The sequence below is a fragment of the Meles meles genome, chromosome 18, assembly GCF_922984935.1.
Source record: "Meles meles chromosome 18, mMelMel3.1 paternal haplotype, whole genome shotgun sequence".
Lineage (NCBI taxonomy): Eukaryota > Metazoa > Chordata > Mammalia > Carnivora > Mustelidae > Meles > Meles meles.
The window spans coordinates 33329186-33350027 of NC_060083.1; the positions used below are offsets into that span (position 1 = coordinate 33329186).

General features: G+C 50.1%; 1 protein-coding gene across 1 annotated transcript; it reads right to left on the minus strand.

Annotated features, from left to right (window-relative positions):
- Nucleotides 1–16199: 16199 nt before the first annotated feature.
- On the minus strand, nucleotides 16200–18133 carry NOG (noggin). The gene has a single exon (XM_045985580.1). It carries the CDS (start codon nucleotides 17535–17537, stop codon nucleotides 16839–16841), a length of 699 nt encoding a protein of 232 aa, XP_045841536.1. The 5' UTR covers nucleotides 17538–18133; the 3' UTR covers nucleotides 16200–16838.
- Nucleotides 18134–20842: the final 2709 nt, after the last annotated feature.

The window sequence follows — 20842 nt, forward strand, 5'->3', positions numbered from 1 at the left end:
CTGTTGGCTGAATCATTCAATTTCTTTGTGCCTAACCATCTTCATCTATAAACTGGGGACAATAATGTCTTTTTTCTTTTTTTTTTTTCCTTCCTTCCTTCCTTCTTTCTGTCCTTCCTTCCTTCCTTCGTTCCTTCCTTTTCTTCTTTCTTTTGCTACCACAGAATTGTTTGAGACTCTAAAGGCATAATGGATGATTAAGCTGTATTGCACAAAATCTCCAATTTTCTTTTCTTAAGGAAGAGCCATGGAGAATAGTAAAAAGAATTGGTGAGTGAGACTATTTCTCTGCATCACCAGCACAAGCCAGAGGAGAGAGGCTTTGGACAACATGGTCAGGAGAAAAGTGCTGTGTGTCCTGCTTGTTGGGTGTTTCACCAGGTTCTTTTGAAGACGGTGATGATGACGATGATCGCGCCATAGTACTTTGCTGTTGACAGCACGCTTCCACATATGGTTCTTATTTTCAAGTCACCGAGTTGATGATGCACTCTCTTACTTTCTGAGCTTTGTACCATGTTGTTACTGCTACCTGGGCTATCTCTTCCCCCTTTTAGCTAGACTATTTATCCTTCAATATCGATTTAAATATCTCATTCTCAGGGAAATAATTCCTGATTCATTCTACTTCCACCCTGAGTGAAGAGGATTTCTGAGTGTTTCTCATCCCATAGTTCATGTTGTAACTGCCTGTTAATGTGTCTGTATTTTCCCGATCTTCCTTCTCTGAGACCCGGGATTGGCACTTGTTCATTTTTGGACTTCCAGAGCCTAGAACAGGGTTAGGCACATGGGTGGTATTCAATGGATATTGCTATATGAATGAGTGAATGACCTTGACGTTAATGACACTTGGAATGAGGAAGCCAGATAGAGCTGGAAGACACCTGAGAGGTAGTCCAAGCCAATTCTCCATTTCAGATGATGGAAAATCTAAGAATTAAATAACAGTCCTAAAGTCGTCCTGTCTCTTCCTTGCAGAGCCACACTGGACACAGACCTTTGATTGGTTCAATACTGTTTTTCTATTTGTTCCCAGTCTGTGGTCTCTATGTAATTTCAGAATGATTTTAGATATTTAGGTACCTTAGTCTTGGGCTGGGAACACTCCAGATGTTGTAATGGAAAGGACACTCCAGATGATGTAATGGAAAGGACACTGCAGCTACCCTGACTTCTCCCCTTCTTCATATCCAATCAATCACCCAAACCTGTCACTTTTAACTCCCAAGAAGTTCTTGCATCAATTCCTTCCCCTCCATCCCTAATCATTCCATGACAAAAGACCACCCAATCTTGAGCCCGGACACTGTAAACTTTTATTAATTGATCTCTTCTTCTTATGTATCCTCTATGTGATATATATAACCCTTCAGTGACTTCACATGAATGGCTTTTAATGGCTCCTAATGGCCTTGGAGATAGAGTCTAAATTCCTGAATGTGGATTACAGGGGCCTTCCATTGCATGGCCCCTGACTTGCACCACAGTTGATATTTCCCCACCATTCCTAGGCTCACTCTCTGTTACTAAACTCTACAGAGTTGCCAGGTCACACCAAGTTATTTCAGGTCTCCGTGCATGTGGCCATGCCACTCCCCCTACCAGGAATGCCTTTTCTCTTCCCTTCTGCCTCCCCGTTTTGCTTGACTCAGTCTTACTTGTTCTTCACCCTGGGCTCATCCTGGGCTGGACCAAGAGCTCACATAACAACATTTGCCCACCTCAAGGTCAGAAACCAGTTCTGCTCATCTATATAGCTCCAACACTTGGTTTAACAGGTGCTTAGCCAATATATGTCAAATTAGACTTTATCTGGAATTAAAAGAGGAGTTTTAATCTTACTAGCTGTGCGGTCTTAAGTGTACCCTTTTCCTTCTTCAGACCTCAGTAGAAATATATTGTGTAACTACTACATGTAGACATGATAGAAGGTTTAATTTCCTCTACTGTGAAGTGGAAGAGGAAGGGGAATTACTGTACATAATTTTGGAGGTCCCCTCAAATTCTAAATGATGTACCATAGTTCCCACCTCAATTCCACTGACGTAACATCACACCGTTGTGATATGACGTAGTATGTCAAAGGCAGCTTTGGGGGTCCATTGTAGCATGGTGGTCAAGAAACCAGACTTAACATCTGCTGAAGAGGTTGTGAACAACTGACTGATGTTCTCTTAGAGAATCAGTTTTTCTGCCTCAAAAAGCAGCAGTAATAAAAAGGCTGTTCTTGGGCTGGTGGGAGAATCAAGCGGGGTGCTGTGTGTGATGTGGTTTGCGGATCCTCATGCTTAGGGTAACTGTAGGGAATGGCTCTTAGTGACCTGTCTCCCATAAGAGGGACTCAAATGAGCTGTGAGTTTCAACCTCTGATAGGTGGTACAAGGTATGGATTCTGCGGTCCCAGACTTAGAGCGACTGGGCTTGAATTTTCCATCTAGGGAAGCCTTCTAGCCCCAAAGGCTGGAAATGAGCTAACTTCCCTTAGTCGTAGATGCCACAGGGGCTGAAGTCCTGAACTAGCTTCGCCAGGGTCCATGCTTGGGAAAGCCTTGTGTGGCATAGCCAGGGGCTTGGGTTCCTTTGCTCTGTTGCCATGCTAGACAGAGGGTTGTTTTGTTTCTTGTCAAAGAGGAGGTTTTCCACCCAATTCCCCTTTGTCCTCCTCCTTGGGAACATGTCCATTGCTTATTGGGGCAGGCTAGCCTGGCCTTCCGAATGATACCTTTGAGCTAGATGGACAGCCTTGATCAACAGGATAGCGGGCTGGAGGAAAGGGCAGCTATGCCATCTCCTCTTTGCTGCTGGGATGTGTTGCCATGGATACCAAAGGCAGGAAAACAGAAGAAGCAGAAGAAAAATAAAAGCCGTAGTATGTGTGTGTTTATGTGTTCGTGTGTGGTATGTGCATGGCTGCACTCTCCCGTATGACAGCCAGAGGAAAGGGAAAGGTGGTCATTTCTGAGGAGCCCTGACATTTTAACGATTAGGTTGAAATTGTCCAAGGTGGATTAATACTTCCACTCACCATATTAGGTGGTCCCCTACATGATGCTACATAGTCAGAACAGGCCTCAGAATCCTAGCCCCTGTCTCTCTTCCTGTTCTTTACCGTTTGCCTCAATCCCCATAAGCAACAAAGAATGCATTTCTTAAGTGCCTTATGTGGCAGGCACTGTGCTAGGCTCCGACATTTCTTTTTTGCTTTTATCATGGCAATAACCCCGCAGGGTAGATGATGCTACTCTTATTATATAGATTGGGGGGTGCGCAGTTAAAGAGGTTAAAGGTGCAGATTGAGAATTCAGAATGCCTGAGTGAATCACAGACCCCTCTTTCCTCGTCATTGCCCTGTGTCTCAGTGTCCAGATCCAGGCATTGGGGGGAGGGGTCAGCCGAGGCACGTGGAATGCCCAACACAGTGCCCCATGAATGATTGCTGCTGTCGCTGTTTTTTCCCAGACAGGTGGAAAGGAAGGTGTTTTTAAAGTCTTTGTTACTATATAGTAGCTCCCAGGGGATATGTGCTCCACACAGGAATCGAAGGATAACGTGATGGGTGTGCCACTGTGGGGGACGCGGTAGGACTGGATGGGTTATGGCTAGGATCTCGGAGGGGGCTGCCGCTCCAGATCCCTCTCACTCCATCACCTGACCTCTTTTTCCTTCCCATGGTCATCTGACTCAGATGTTGGTTTGACTTTTCCAATCTGAGAGGGTCGTGTCTCTGGAAATATTTAAGAGTAGGAGTGGCAGTGGCCTGTCTCTGAGAGCAGGACCGGACTCTAGCCTAGCCGGGATCCTGTGACCTTGGCCCTTTCAATCCCCCCTGCCCCATCTTTCCCACACACCTCTCAGGGCTTTTAAGACTATAGGAGTATTTCTCTGACATGGAGGGATAATGGGTCTATTGGGCATGTTTTAAAAACTAAATGCTTCACTCGGGAGTACAGAAAAAAGAAAATCGTATCATGTTTTTAAAAATCATGATTTTAATCTGGGGAGGATAGTAACCTGGCATGTCATGGGTGTCACTAGACTCTAATCCCAGCCCCAGTGCTAACCAGCTCTGTGACTTTGGGCAAGTGACCCCAACTCTCCAGGCCTGTGTGTCCCTGCCTCTAATATGAGAGGGCTGGAACTAGCAGCAGTCGTGTTGCTCTAACATCCCTTCCATCTTGGTCCTCTCTGACTTTATCCCCAGTTTCTCCTGGCTTAAGTAGGTCACAGTTTCTCATTGTCCCATCTTTCACCATCAACCCAACTCCTCACAAGACAGCAGTATCCAGGGGTGCCTGGGTGGCTCAGTGGGTTAAGCCTCTGCCTTCAGCTTGAGTCATGATCTCAGGGTCCTGGGATCAAGCCCCGCATTGGGCTCTCTGCTCAGCAGAGAGCCTGCTTCTCCCTCTCTCTGCCTGCCTCTCTGTCTACTTGTGATCTCTCTCTCTGTCAAATAAATATATAAAATCTTTTTTTAATATTTTAAATATATATATTTATTTTTTAAATTTTTAAATTTATTTTTTAAATTTTTAAAATTTAAAAATCTTTTTTTAATATTTTATATATTTATTTGACAAATACAGATCACAAGTAGGCAGAGAGGCAGGCAGAGAGAGAGAGAGAGAGAGGAGGAAGCAGGCTCCCTGCCGAGCAGAGAGCCCGATGTGGGGCTCGATCCCAGGACCCTGGGATCATGACCTGAGCCGAAGGCAGAGGCTTTAACCCACTGAGCCACCCAGGTGCCCCTAAATATATAAAATCTTAAAAAAAAAAAAAAAGCAGTATCTAGAGAAAACCATCCTTACTTGCTGTTCACAGGACTTTCCCATGAGACTCCCATGATCTTTGGGGTGACCTCTCTCTGCTTTTTTTCTTGGTCTGGGTGGGGACAGCCCAAGTGCTCTTTGGAGAAGCACAAATTATTAATGATGGTGACTTGTGTTTGCACAAGGCTTGAGAGCTTACACAGGCATTAATATTATCAGTCCCATAGATGGGATGGGATAGAGCAAAAAGCTTAGGTTCAACTTCAAAGTCTATACTTTTAACCACCCTGCATTACCTGTGCCTTCAAATGAGCTACCTCAGTTGAAGTTGGAAGTAACCAACATTCATTAAACAAACCAACAGGTTCTATTTGGATTTTTATCTAAAAAAAAAAAATAAACCAAAAACAAAAACCCACAACAAAAAACAAAAACAGAGCCCCTTCTCATATCCAGTCACTCAATTTCTCCTTCACCACAAACTTATGAAATGCTTACTATGCATAAGGCACTATTTTGGATAATATGGTTGAAAATTAGTCTCAAACACAGTGGTTGTCCTGGAAGGGCTTTGAAATCCGGAGACAGCCAGATATGGGTCTGTAGCAGCGAGCGCAGTGTTTTAAGTGCTGGTGTGATAAGCAGCGGACTGCAGATGGGAAAGCACATGGGTTTTGGAATTTGAATCCTGGTTTTGAGTCCTGGCTCTGCCACAAACTAATTAAGAGTCCTCAGGTAATTCAGCAAATCCCCCTGAACCTATCACATAGCAGTAACAATACCACATAGGATTACTGTTGGAGTTGACATGCCACAATGCACATAAAGGACTTGTGTCAGTGCCGATCGCTTATGGGAAGTTAGTATCTATTATTTATTATTATTATTATTATTATTATTAATCATCGGCACCGTGGGAGGAAAAGTATGACTTGATTAATTCCACCCTGGCCAAAGGCTGAGGAGTTTCCTTGTGAGCTGTGCCCTGAAGTATGAGTAGGTTTTCCCTAGGTGGAACCCTGGCTTGGGGTGATGGGGTAAGGGTGGGGCAGGGGGGCATTTCAGGTAGAGCAAATGGTGTAAGCAAAAGCATCAAAGGCCTAGCAGGTTTAGGTAGCCATGAGTAAGTTGGTGTGGCTGGTTGGTAGGGGTGGGGTGGAGCAGAAAATGGTGGCAGATTACAATGGAAAGTTGGCGTCATAGACCATAAAGGACCCTGGATGCCGTGCTAAGGAAGTTAACCATGGTTCTGTAGCAAAGGGGAGATACCGGAAGTGTGTAGGAAGTAGGAGAGACGTCTGGCCCAGGGCAAAGATCTGGGTGCTGACCATACAGATGTGATACATTCCACAGTGGGAATCCCAGAGTGTCTTGTCAGGCAGGGAACATGGAAGGAGAGGAGAGCATCCCATCTCCAAAGGTCCAGCCAGAGAGAGGACTCACAGTGAACATGTCCCCTAGGGGGTCCAAGGGGTCCAAGGGAACTACAGTATGGGAAGAAGGCAGACAGCAACAGAGGCCTGGGCCCTTGGGAAATCTGCTTTGGATCGTGGCATTTGGAGGAAGCCTTAACCTTGGGGGTGACAGGTGCTTGGGTCCACAGATCAGTTACCCGCTGCCCCTTACTCCCATCAGAATTTTTCCATTAGTCTTCGTCTCTAATCTGAGACTTGACATTGATTGGGTCACTTTGCATCTCTGGGCCTGTTTTTTCATGCTCCCTGGTGGTGCTGGGCTCAAGTGGGTGGATGCCTTTTAAGGATCTCCATTGCTGACATTGCCTGTTGACCCTCTTGGGGACCTTGAGCCTACCAGGGTAGGCTTGTCTCTCTCAGTGCCAGGTCTCTGCCCCTCAAGTGAGGTTAGAATGACACCAGTGAAGACTGTTTCTGGGAGATAGTCACTTCTAGATGATTCCTGGTTAAGGGCCAATAACTAGGGTTGAGGAATTCCTAGAATTAGAACAAAGTAGAGCTAATTTACCTGGGCTGGATTCCTATCTCTGTTTATGTAAAATAGACGCCCTGGTTTCCCAATTTCCTTTTATCCTGATTTAACCTTTTTTTTTTTTTTTTTCCCTCTCTCAGCTTTGCCTTTAGTCATCGGTTTCCCCACTTCCATGCATCCTTTGGCTTATAATTTAAACAACAATTACAGCCAAAACCCAGAAATCAAATGGCAGTAAATACAAAGACTTTTTGTCAGTGGAGAAAAAAAAAGAATCTACTGGATTCTTTCCTCTACCTGTAGACCATGCAGGGATGAGGACCTGAGGATGTAGCAAGTCACTGCCTTTGGGTAGTGGGACATCAGGTTACCTCCAGACCACGGGGGTACAGAATAGACCTGGGAATTGGGAAGAGGGAAAGAAAGCATGGTAGGCTGGACTCCTATATCCTACCAGGAGCTTCACATATGGAACACACTGGCATTTCCCAACTGGCTGGTAAGGTAGATATCATTATGTCCATTTTAGTTAGGTGAAACAACATCTTAGGGAAGTGATAGCTAATGGCTGTAGAGCCAGGGTTCAAACCCAAGCTGATCCGGGGTATCTCTTCCCCAGCCCCCACCCCCCAAATATCAAATTCCATTTCCAGCAGAAAGGTTTTTGCCTCCAGGGCAAGTTATTCTTCAAGCCTCAGTTTCCTTATCTTTAAAATGATAATCAAAATTCCGGCTCTGAGCTCTTGTGTGGGTTTGAAAGAGATAATGAATGTGAAAGTGGTTTTTAAACTGGAAAGCGTCAGGCATGAGTTAGTCATTGTTTAATTTTATTATTCCCTGGGCAGGAAGGATCAAGCTTTAATGGTTCAGCAGATAAGGTAATCTCTGCCATTTTTAAGGATTTCAGATGTGGGGAAAGGTGAATCTACTCAGCCCTGAGAGAGTCTTCTCAGAATTTTCTCTATTGAATCAGTCAATGCTATCTAGCGTCTGATGGGAGGGCTTCTCTAGGTGGTAGATTCCCTTCTACTAGGAGGTTCCTTGATTTGTTAAAAGAGTTTATCTGCAACTCAGCCACCCTTCCCCACCAACTCAAGCAGACCCAGACCTTCAGAGTCAGTAAATTGGGAGTCACTGTAATCCCCAGAATGATAGAGTCACTCAGGGGTCATCTGACTAGCCCTGGCTTCCTGCTGTGTATCCACATTTGGGTACTTTTTTTTTTTTTTTTTTAAGATTTATTTATTTATTTGAGAGAGAGAGAGAAAATGCACAAGTGAGTCTTGTGCTGGGTTGGGGAGGTGGGGTGGCCAATGGAGAGGGATATGGAGGGGCAGAGAGAGATCTGAAGCAGACACCTGCTGAGCACAGAGCCTGAACTGGGGCGAACTGGGGCTCCATCTCACGACCTTGAGATCATGACCTGAGCCAAAATCAAGAGTCAGATGCTTAACCCACTGAGCCACCCAGGTGCCCCTCACATCTGGGTGTATTCTTAAATGTTCCCTGGATCACTATTTAATAAAAGCTGGACTCTGTTCTCCAGCATTCTCAGGGCTTATAGTAGGAATCTGATCAATTAATAGTTCCTCATTTCTTCAATGTATAAGTCGTCCACCTTCCATATATACTGAGTATGTCTATAGTTGTCCCAAACTGCATCAGTGCCCAGGGGTACCGTGGTGAGTAAAATGGAGGAAGGTGACAATGGATGAGATAGAGGGTACAAACATCTGAAAATTATAAATATCAGTTACAAACGGTGAAGAAAACGTCCTGACAGCCCAGAGAACATGGATCAGAGGGGACTTGGTGCTTTCCCTATGAACGAGATCTGAAGCCAGGGTGGCCGTGGCTGCGCTGGTGGCAGAGAAGGCATCCCAGTCTGAAGAGACAGCATGTGCAAAGGCCCTGGAGCAGGTGGGGAGCTTGGTGCATGAGAGAACCGGAGTGAGACTGTGTAGCTTGAACCCAGAGGCAGGCAGAGACGCCTCAGTCTGGTAAGGATTTTGGCCTTTATCCTCAGAGCCATGGGAAGCCATTGAGAAGTTTTATGCAGGGGAGTGACAAGACCACATGTGTGTCTTAAGGTCACTCAGGCTGCAGCGTGGAAAATGGATTGGAGCTGGGGCGAGCATGGAATCAGGGAGACTGGTTGGGATTATAAACTCAGGGAGCACGAAACCCTCTGCTTCTCCCAAAGCCTGTCAGAGGGCTGGTGCCATTTGAATCTCAGCTCTACCACCAGCAAGCTGTGCGATCTTGGGCGAGTCACCCAGGCTTGCTGTTTATACAAGTTTCCACATCTGTAAAATGGGGAAGAACTAGTTCCCTAGCTTGACTAATTTTGTTCCCTTCGTCGAATGAATCGGACACCTGTCAAGAGTCCTGTACAACCCAGGCTGGGGTAGAGGCTTCCAAACCCAGTGACTGTGGTGTCTGTGTCCCCTGGCAGGTGCAGACTACCGCTGCCGTCCTTCTTCTCACTGGATGCAGTTGGCAGATGTGCGGTTAGCTTCCTAAGCCCGAGCCTGACCAGGGAGACGTAGCCCCAGCTGGAGCTCCCATTCCTTATGGCACCAGCTACTCCTGCCTCCCCCATCTGGAGTGAGCTCTGTGACCACCCATCCTTTCTTTGGTTTCTGTTTTCCGATCTATAAAGCACACTGATGGCCATTTATCGCCCGGTCAATATTAGTGACGTGCCACCACATCTCAGGTACCGTGCTAGGTTCTGGGGACGTAAGACTGACCTAGTTCCTGCCCTTAGGTTTTCATGTCTTATTGTACTTAAAACGACATACCTGAAAGTGCTTTTAAGATTCTGACACTGTTTATACTTATGATAATTGTAAAGGGATGGTAGACTAAAAATCTGGAAATGCTGCTCCCGGTGCCAATTCTGTTTCCAAGGAACTAGAACAGAGACAAGTCAATTGGCTTTGATGAGCCTTGGTTTCTGCAGTCAAATGAAGGAGTGAAGAACTTTCGGGCCATCTTATTTTAAATGTTGTAATTCTATCATCTTTCCTTCAAAATCTGGATCCTCTTCCCCAGTTCTGGATATAGTTTCCTTTGGGCCTTCTTTTTTGTCTTATTTTGAAGACTCAAACTTGACTTTTTACTTTCAGTCCCCTCCTCATAGCAAATCCAGGGGTCCCAACCACAGATGCTACAACAGTTCTGGTGGGTGATAGGATGAGAGAAGGGGACAATAGGGAGAGGTGAGGACCTTGGTAAAAGAAAGGAAGTGTATTCCATTTAAAGAAGACAGCTGCTTTTCCGCTCCCCAAATGATTGCTCTGTATAGAAATACAGGTTAACTTCTGTTTTCCTTTTTTGGGTTTTGCCCTCCTCTCTCCCTCCCTCCTGGTCCCACTGTCCCCCAGAACTAGGTGGCGGTTGCAGTCTCCTCTCTGTGGCCTTCTGGCCTGCAGGCATATTTTTCTAAACTTTTTTTTTTACACGACTCTAATCCAGAAGAATCTTCCTACCTCATCCCTTCTTCAAGAACCTACAATGCTCCTTAGGGAAACCCAAGCCCATCCATTTCCCTTTACCCAGTGTTTATTGAACACACTTACTAGGGGTAAGCACTGCACTACACCCTGTGGAGACTTTTTAAAAAAAAATGAGTTACAATGAAAAAATTCGTCACTTAAAAATTCTCACAGCCTAGGACAGAGTTTAATCTTTGTGTTACTTTAGACTTTAGAATATGATGAGAATGATGGACTCTTCCCAGAAGAAACACGCGCAAACACATTTTCCACACACTCCGCAGAGCCCGCCTCCGTGTAGCCTGGCAGGTTAAGCACCCCCTTCTTCGAGAAGGTGCAACACTCAGGTCTTAGTGTGATGAGGAGAACAGAAAAGGGGGTGGTTCGCTTCCAGCCAGGGGAAGTCTTTCTGGAGCAGATCAGATGTCACTTGGAAATCATACAGGCCGGCATTTGAATCCAAGTGCTTTCACTGACAGCTGTGTGTCCTTGGGCCAGTCCCTCGACTTCTCTGAGCTCCATTTTTCTCATCTGTGTAATAGCAATGATGCTCACTTCTCAGGGAGGGTGAAATGAGGCGGCAACTATGAAGCAGTGGGCTGGTAGTGTCCCTCAAGGAGCGTTGGTGCCTTCTTTGCACTTTTACACCTTGATTTCTCTCCCTTTCTTCATACAGTCTCCAAATGCAAGTTCATCCATACCCTTCTGGTCTGCTGGGGAGAATCTCACTGGTCCCCAAGCTCAGAGTGCTTGTTTGTCCCTTCCCTCCCTGTCTGGCTCTCTCTCTACCATCCACCCATCCATCCACGTACTCATCCATTCAACTCAATTATGACCTGAAATTTTCCCCAGGCTCCTCAGACTCCTCCATCTTCTGGACAAGCCTGGAACCTCTCTGTACCTGTCTGGAGGGGGCAGTGAAGGACATTCTTTCATCTGAGCAACCTCTTCTGTGGACGGACCCTTGCAGGCCTGAAACATCAGGTGACTTTCCAACTCCGCCATCAGCCCCCACATCCAGTCAGTCCCCAAGACCTCTCTGGTCTTTTGGCAAGTGATTTTTGTGGTCATTGGCCTGGACACTCCTCAAATACCGACCCTTATTGATTCTTCCTGGTTCCTAGCAAGGTCCTTGTTAACTAGCCTCCCGGGGGCCGCTATCCCATTTCTAATCTGTCCTAGACACTGGCACCAAACCTAAATGGAAAACGACTATACCTTTCCATTTTTGTGTCCTGAGCATACGATACAGAGCCAGGCTATAGAAAGTGCTTGTGGTAGGATAAAGATGCCCCTCGTGTCTTTGCTCCTACTCCCATGGAGAGGTGAGGTCTAATTCCCTTTCTCTTCCATCTAAGCTGGTTTTAAAGACTGGGTAATCAACAGACTGTGTGGAAACAAGGTTGCAGGGCTTTTGAGACCATGCCCTAGGAGCCTTGCAGCTTCCATCTAGGTCTCTTGGGGTATTTTCTGTCAGAGCCAGGAGCCACCGTCCAGGAAGTCTGACTATTCTGAAGCCACCAGGCTGTGGGAAAACCCAAGCCTCATGGAGGAGCCACTTGCAGGGGCTCGAGTTAACAGGTCAGCTGAGCTCCCCAGATGGCTAGAAGCCATTTGGGAAGTGGATCTCCAGGACTCAGCTGATCCCATGAGTCTCAGAGATGAACTGCCCAGCTGAGCCCTTTCCCACTTCCTGGCACACAGAATCATGAGCAAAATAAAATTGTTGTTCTAAGATTGTTAGTTTTGGTGTAGCTTGTTATGTACCAATAGATAACCAAGACCTGATCAAAACTGTTCATTGAATGAATGAAGGAATCAGTGTGCTAATGATGTCAACGGCTCCCTAATACTGGAAAAACAATGTTTAGTGCCTTTAGTTGGTATTCAAGGTCCTCCATAATTTGGCATCAGCCTGCTTCTCAGACCTTCCCAGATACTTTTCCAACATCATGTCTTTTAACTTACCTGTACAGCTTTCTCCATTCAAATGTCCTTTCCACCCACATTCCCACCTCAGGATGTCAACATCTTACTTGTCCTTTGAGACCTTCGTCAGATGCCTTCTCTGGCTGCTCAGTCCAGAAGTGAGCCCTCCCCTTTCTGTCCCTACTTTGATGTTTTTCTAACTCTTCTTCCTTCATTTATCCTGTTCTTCATTTCTTACCTCTTCCTCCTGGGGTGTGTGTGTGTGTGTGTGTGTGTGTGTGTGTGTGTGTGTAGGGAGGAGGTTAGGGAGTGGGGCCAGGCACATAAGGAGGCATACAAACATGTATATATGGCCTACCAGGCATGAATCCCCTAGAGCTTGAGTTGGGACTTGCCAACACATCAGCTAGCACATTGTGTCCCCCAAGCCAGGTGTTCAAGTGCTTGAAAGGAGGAAGGGTATTTAGAAGACGCATAGGCTTTGGCGTAAGCTCAGATTTTAGATCATAATTGTGTCACTTACTGTGTGGCTTTCAGCAAGATGCATAAACCATAAACTGTCTGAGCTCAGTTTCCTCGTTTGGATACTAGAGACCTGATCTGAAGGTGTGTAAAGGCCCAGCCCGGTGCTTGACTCATGACAGGCCTGTGATGACGACTCCTTGCTAAGTAGACACAGCAGATCAGAACCTCCTGATGCTCAACTGCTATTACATCAATTGTGGCCCATTGAAAATACATAAGTTTAAAAAAAAATTTTTGAGAAGGAGCAAAGAGCAAAGAACAAGAGAAGAGTGAAAAGGCACAGCGGAGGCCACCTGGCCAAGCCCAACTATATTAATCCATGTGATCAGTCTGCCCTGATAGGGTCTCAGTCTTCTCATCTGGAAATTGAGCGGTGGGCACTGGAATCTAAGCTCCCCTCCAGCGCTGACATTCCAAGAGCATTAAAGAAAAAGGATGAATCACCCCTTCAAAATACCAATATGGGCTGGGCCCTCCCCCTGCTGTCCCCATCCAGCACAGCTAAGAGCTCTTAATACACAGCCAGCTTCCGAACCCTGCAGCTGCCACCAAACTTCAACCCCCTTTCCCAGGGGTCTCAGAAGCAAGACTGATAATGGACCCCTGGCCTTCTCCATCTCAACAGGGAACCAGATCTGGTTCCCAGATTCTGGGGGCCAGAGGGCCCTCCCCTGAGGGTGCTGGCTTTCCGTGGACATTTGGCTTTGGTATACTTGTACATGAAGGGTGGGGAGTGTTGGAAGAGCGGAAGGAAGGAATAAAGGGAAGAGCTGAAAATAGAGGGTTGATGATTGATTTCCTGCAATCATGGCAGGAGGGCTGGACTGCCGGACACCTTGCCATTCTCTTCCAGGATTTTGAAAAAGTGGATGAGTCTGTTTCTGTAATGGTTCTAATCTCCATCCTGGGGAGGCACGGTGCCCCAGCAGCTGCATCGATTCATAAGCACAGGCTGTCAAAACCGCAGAAGACACCAAGATCAATTTTCCTCCTTACAGGAGATAGACACTAGGTGACCGCAGAGGACAGTTTTCTTGCATCTCTGCCCAGAGCTCTCTACTCCTTTCCGAGTCGATGCTATTATTAGTATTATCAACATTAATAATAATGGAGACGTAACCGGCTGTGCATTAGTCACAATGTTCCAGGAGCCAGCACCTCCTTCCTTCTCTTCTGGGTCGGCCTAGATCCTGCTGGGTCCTCTTCTCCGCGTCCGGAGCGGCTTGGGGCCCTGCCCTTTGGTCTGTCTGTGCGGTGGTCTGTCTCTTGCCCATCACGTCTGCAGTAGCCCGGGTCCTCCTAGCTCACACCCGCTCTGGCTCTGAAAGCCGAGAAGCTCGCCGGCTGCGAGCGGGTTTTCCAAGTGGGCAGGGGTGGGGAGGAGGGGCGCTGGCGGGCGGGCGGGCGGGCGGAGGGAGGAGGGGGCGTCGCGGAGGGGAAGACCTCGCATTGTAATCCAATGACATTGCCAACGTGGGGGTGGGGGCGCTGGCCTCAGCGCGCTCTCCGAGTTTTGGCTGCCCGCCCAGCTGGGAATAACTCTCTTCGCATAATTCGCGTGTTTACCAGGCATGAAAATTCTTGCTTTCGGCTCCCCCCCCCCCGCCCCTTAAGCCCCCTCCCCTTCCCCCTCCCCACCACCTCCGCCCCTCGCGAGTGAAACTCTGTCTAAAAAAATATTGGCCCGGGGCGCAGAAAGTTTTGCATAAATTCATAAGTGATGAATGGCTGATTTTAACGTTATTTGGGTATTTGTCAGAACTTAACAAATATACATGGGGACGGCGGTTCATAAACTTAAACATCTCAATATCCCCTTTCTTCTGGAAATAAATTACGTTTGTTTGCCGGGCTTGGAGTCTTAAGGTAGCCGACATTAGGAATATTTTAAAAGCCATCATCCATCGAGCATGTCTCCCAGGCGCCAGGAAGATTAAATGAAAGAATCATAAGATGGAGGTCTTTAACTTTTAATCCTTTTACAATGAAGCCTCAGATAGTCGCGGGGGCAGGGTGCCCTCTCTGGGGGGAATAATGCCGTTATTCCTCGGCTCTCAGTTAATGAATACCCTAACGTCTGTCCCACGGCTGACGGAGGCAGCGCCGGGGAGGGGGCTCCGGGCTCCCGGGCCAGGCTATTGAAATGAGGAGCCACCGAGGCTGCGTCGGGAGGGAAGAAAGCGCCCGGCTGGAGGGACAGGGCGGGCGGGGCCGGGGGCATTGAGACTGCGCTGGGGACCCGGCGCAGGTTTGAAATAATTAGCATAGATTCGCTGGGACTCCGGCCCCGGGGGTGGGGTGGGGGGGATGCCGGGAGGGAGGCTCGGGGAGGTGGCAGGGGGGCGGGGAGGGAGCAAAAGAGAGCGACTTTGGAGTCCAAGATAAATAAAGGGAGCGCTGAGCAGTGTCAGGAAGCCGGCCCACGTGGAGCTGCGCGGATGGGCGCCACCGCGGACTGAGGCTGAGGGACGCACGCGAGTCGAGTGCCAGCCCCAAGAAGTTGGCTTTTTAAGGGGTGGGGTGAGGGTGATATTTTGCATGTTCCTTTAAGGGGTAACACGTCTTCTGCCCCTCTCTAACCCAAAAGCTCAAAGATCCCCGTTCTGCGTTCTCCTCCCTCCCCACCCCCAAGCGGAGTGGGGGTGGGGGGCGCACCCCGTTCCCGACTGCAGATCCCAGTGGCGGCGTTTTTCACCCAAATTCAGACCCCTCCGAAATCCTGACCCTCAGAGCCCTCCTTAGGTCCTGGGGCACGCGGGCGGTGCTGGGGGAGGCGAGTGTCAAGTCACCCGGCTGCTCCCAGTAATTCCAGCTGAGGGCCTAGGGTTTGGGGGTCTCAGACCTGCAGGATCCCGGAGCCTGAGTGTTGATTCCAAAGGACCGGATCGCCTCAGCTTGCATCACTGCAGCTTCCGGGCGTGCAAAGGGTTAACATAGGCTGGTTATTGATTGGGGGGGGGGGGGCAGTGCGAGGCGGGAGGGGTGGCGGGATCTGGGTGGGCGCGCTCTGATCTCTCCCACCCCCCCCCCCCCATTCCTCGGGGGTCAAGTTTCAGCGGCACTCCGCCCCCAGGGTAGGTGTGAAAGACACGTGTCCCCATTGTGAAGGGCCTGTCAGGCAGGACAAAGCGGCCGCCCACCCTCCCTCTACCCCCCCCCCCCCCCAACCGCCCCTTGGCCCAGCCTGGGGTCAGCTCCAGGGGGCCGGCTGGGTGTCGAGGTCAGGACGGGCCGGAGCTTTGGTGACATAGGGAGAAAGAGCCGGGAGACTGGGCGAAGGCCACGTGATGTTCGAGTGAGGGGTTTGAGAATAACCGCCCCCCCACCATGAAAAACTGAGCGGTCATCTCCATCACACCAGAAGAAGAGATGAGCCCCTTCTCCCAACAGGCATCGTAAGCACAGCGGCACCCCTACCCGCCCCCTCCAGCCCCCACACCCCCCATCAATCACCAACACAGAGAATCGCAGTGTCGAGCGCAGTCGATTTTAGTGGTTTTCTTTAATCCTGCTCTGCACTTCTTTCTCATTTACTACACGGGATATTATAAAGAATAAATAGCAGATACTCTTAATTTACAATGATTAGTCATTCCATTTGTTCTCTATATTTACAATAACTGTAAAATAACATTGAACTCTATAGCTTCTTCGAGGTCCAAGGAAAACCAAAACACTTTCCGAAGAATGGAAAATAGCTTTTTAAAAGTCCTTCTACAAAAGTTCTCCCCTCTCTTTGTACTTTAAGAAAAAATAACTTTTCCCCCCTGCTTCGCCATGCGAAGGGCACTGGAATATAAATAGCAGGTTAACATTATTAGCGACAACCAGAATAAGTCTCTCTTGCTCTGTTCTTTTTTTTTTCCTTTTGCTTATTTTTTTTTAAAAATACAGTAGAAGCCGGTAACTTTTAACGTATAATACTGACCTTTTAATAAGTAAATTAAAACTGGGACCGTATATACACACACATATACATTCCTACACAGTTAAACAGTGCATTACATGAACCAGAAAGCTAGGTCTCTGTAGCCAGAAAGAAAAAAAAAGTTCATTGAATCCCCTCTCGAGAGGGTGGTGGAACTGGTTGGAGACGGTGCGGGGGGCGGGGGGAGGGCGTCAGTGGGGTTCCATCAATTGTCCGGGTGCTGGAAGGGAACCCCGAGTTCTAGCATGAGCACTTGCACTCGGAAATGATGGGGTACTGGATGGGAATCCAGCCGCAGCGCTGGCCCCCGCGCCTCTGACAGCGCCACCGCAGCACCGTGAGGTGCACGGATTTGGACGGCTTGCACACCATGCCCTCGGGCACGGAGCACGAGCGCTTACTGAAGCAGCTGCCCACCTTCACATAGCGCGGCCAAAAGCGGCTGCCCAGGTCGTTCCACGCGTACAACACCGGGCAGAAGGTCTGCGACCACAGCCACATCTGTAACTTCCTCCGCAGCTTCTTGCTCAGGCGCTGCTTCTTGCCCGGGGCCAAGCCCTCGGAGAACTCCAGCCCTTTGATCTCGCTCGGCATGGCCCCCGACGGCCGCTGCCGCAGCAGCTGGTCCAGCTCGGCCAGGTCCTCGGCGCCCGCTGCCGCCCCCCCGCCCCCGCCGGGCCGGTCCTCGGGGGGCGAGGTGGCCATGAAGCCCGGATCGTAGTGGCCCCCGAGCAGCGAGCGCAACAGCGTCTCGTTCAGATCCTTCTCTTTGGGGTCAAAGATAGGGTCCGGGTGTTCGATGAGGTCCACCAGGGGCAGGTTGTCGCTGGGAGCCGGGCGGATGTGGAGATAGTGCTGGCCGCCGGCCGGTGCCGCCCGCAGCCCCAGGACCACCACCAGGGCGTAGAGGGTGACCCCCAGGCTGGGGCAGCGCTCCATGCCTCCGGCGCGCGCCCGGGGCTGCTGCTTCGTCCCGCGTCCCCGGAGGAGAGCACGCCGAGCCCGCGGCGCCGCCGCGCTCCCCCGTCTCTCCGGAGGCGGCTCACCCGAGGCTGGGCAGGCGCAGGGCCGGCAGCATGAGTCGCCCGGAGAGCCCTTCGCGCAGCGCCGGCTCCCACCGGGGCGGAAAGAAGGCACACAAGTTGGCCGCAACTCCTCTCCCGGGTCTATTCGGGCAGGCGGCCGCGGCGGGGCATCCGAAATTACTCCAGGGCGACGGCGGGCGCGGGGGGCGCCGGCTCCTCGCTGCCTTCCCGGGCCGGCGGCGGTGCAGGGCGCGTGGACGAACCGCTCTCCCCTCCTCCTCCTCTTGCTGCTCGTCGTCCTGCCGCTCTGTGCAGCGCCGCTGGCCCAGCGGGTCCTAGGGGCACTTCCCTCCGCCTGCTCGGGGCTCCGCGGCCGGCTCTGCCCGGCGGACTCCAGCGGCGGCGGCGGCGGCGGCGTCCGCGCACGTTGGCACCGGTTTGTCTGTCTCGCAGGGTCCAAGCCTTTAAATTTCCTGCACTTTCAGCTCCATCACCATGGAAACCACTGACTCTCTCGGCGTTGCCCCCTCCCCCTTCTTCCCCCCAAACAACAACCCCACCCCCCACTTCTCCACCCCCGAGGAGCTGGAGCGGCACAGGCTCTGGGGGAAGCCGCCTGCACTCGCCGCGGCGGCGGCTTCGGCAGCGCCCAGGGCTGTGCCCCGCCGGACCCAGATGCCCCGGGAAGCCGACAGTCCGGCTGCCCGCCGGAGCTCACAGGCGGCGGCGGCGGCGGCGGCGGCAGCGGCGGTGGCGGCGGCGGTGGCGCTTGGCAGGTCTCCGCGCAATTTTCTCTCTCCCCCACCACCCACCCCCCCTTCTCCTCCTCCTGCAAAATGCACCGCCCCCCTCCTTTCTCCTGGAGCAATGCAACTGGGGCTCTAGGCGCCCCGCCAGGGCCAGTCCTGGGGAAAGCTCTCGGCGGCGCTGGAGCCGGGCTGGAGGGTGCAGGGCCGGATTTGGGGGGTGCTCGAGGTGGGGCTGTGAGGGTTCTCACTAGCTGGGTGCTTTGCACTGGGAGGGGAGCAGCGGGGAGGTGCTGGGGGCTCGTTTCTCCGTGCAGTCTGGCGCAAGGAATTTCTCCATGTGCATGGACCTTTTTCCCCGGGCGCGTCTCGCCTTCCTCTCTTGCAAGCTTGGTCTAAGTCCCCTCCCCCCAGGGCGTACACACACACACACACACACACACACACCCAACACACACACTATAGACACACACAGACACACTTGGAGCAGAAGGACTCCGAGAGCCGCAGCGTTCCGCGGCGTGATGTAATTCCTAGGAAGCACTCCTGCACGTCTGTTACTCGGGCCCACGAGGGGGGTCCGCTCCTCACCCTCCTCCTCCTCCTTGGCCGGGTCCTGCACCCTGAGTGGCCGAGCTGCAGGGGCGCGTCCGGCTCGCCCGGGGCTCCCCTAGCCTGCCGGGTTCCGCGCCGCTGCTGCTCGGCTCCCTGGGGGCGGCGCGCCCTCTGCTGGCGCCCAGCAAGTCCTGCACTTGGCGCTGGCGCGGGCGGCCCTCTGAGGTGGGTTCATCCGCTGTCCACCCTGCCCAACTCAGCTTCTGCTTCTGTGTCGTTGTCATTGTGTGGACGTGCGTGTGTGCGTGTGTTTGCGTCCGCGAGCGCGCTGCTGCGCCTGTCCTGGTTCCGTCCGTTCTCTCCAAGGTCTCCAGGCCCTCAGTGTAAACAAACTTCCTTAGATTCCTCTGGACGCCCCCCCCCCCCCCCGCAAATGTCACAAGAATATACTGCACCTTCTGCTTCCGCTAAATCGGCCTCAGTGGGCAAGAGCAGAGACCTAAAGCTTAAGAAAGGTGAACTGGCAGTAGGGGGCCCCGAGTCCTGGCTGGGGTCTGCCCTGAGTCCTGGCTGGGGTCTGCCCTCATATGTTGACCCTAGACAAGTCACTTTTGTGGCACCATATTCCTTACTTTCTGCCTTAGTGACATAGCTGCCTTCCTCTTCCAGCCCTACCTTTCTGTGATTCTAAATCAAGCTGCATGATGTTTTCTCTTCCTAAAGCATATTGATGGGAGATGGATGTTGAAATGACACTTCTGGTTAATTTTCTCTTGGATGAAGAACTGAATCTAAGCTTTAAAACTCAAACTTGGTTTCCTTTGTGGTGGATGTGATTGGAGTCTGGAAAAAGCTGAAGAAGGCGTTGGAGGAGCTGACTCAAGTACTCACCAGCATTCCACGGAGTGGAGTTAGGAGGTCTCATTGTGACAGCCTAAATCACTCTACTTTCTTTCCCCAAAGATCAGTTTTTTCCTTTCAACCTGTGTTGTCTGTGCCCCAGCCCCCCCCACCCCGAATTTATAATCTGTCTAAGGAAGAAAACACACTTTCTTTCACAGAACAGTCTTTCTGCAAAGCCTCAGCAGTTAGGAGGGATGGCCAGTTTCAGCTGAAAACATTTTCTTAAACATTCTCAAACTTCCAAGCCAGAAAACACACACGCAGAGACACATGAACTGGAGATAAGAACAACTCATTGGTGGTTTGAATTGATTTGATTGGGAAATGACGGTGTGACTAGAAGCTAGCACGTAGGAGGTACACCGTACCCCCTTCTTTCTGGTGTGCAATATGGGGGCTTGGTATTGGTTTGTTTTCCTAAGAAACAGTCACCAGAGCGATTTTGTCACTGCTGTGATTTTTTAAGTGGCTAAATAATTTTTCAGTGAAGAGTTCAAAACCTAAGTTCTGGTTCAGTCTCCCTGAGATGGTAGGCTCCAATTTCGTGACATTTTATTGTTCTATTTTCTGTTTCATCCATCTTCTCTCCTTCAGATCACCTATTTTTGTTTGAAAACCAACCCATTTCCTTCAGTCCTTTATTTAGGTTGGGTAAGTTTGACTGAACAGCAAAAACGTTCCCTCAGGAATGAAAAACAAACCACGTTAGACAATAGATTGGGTGACCTGGTTATAGAGTGTCCACTGGGTAAAGACAACCGGGAGAAACACAAAAGGGAGAAACTCACGGTCGATCACCACCCTCCTAGACTTTTGCAGTCCAGTTAAGCAGGGTATGACAAGCATATGAAGAAAACATCCAAAGAGTGTGTGTGTGTGTGGGGGGGGAAATCTATAAATTCCCATAAGACTGTAGACCAGTGTTTCACAACTTTTAAAACCCAAATCCACTTTCAATAAATATAACAATTTCATGGCCTCCTTTGTTGTTTCAAATTTTGTAATATATTGTGAT

Coding starts and splice junctions, on each gene's coding strand:
- NOG (XM_045985580.1), bottom strand. CDS start 17,537: ATGGAGCGCTGCCCCAGCCTGGGGGTCACCCTCTACGCCCTGGTGGTG.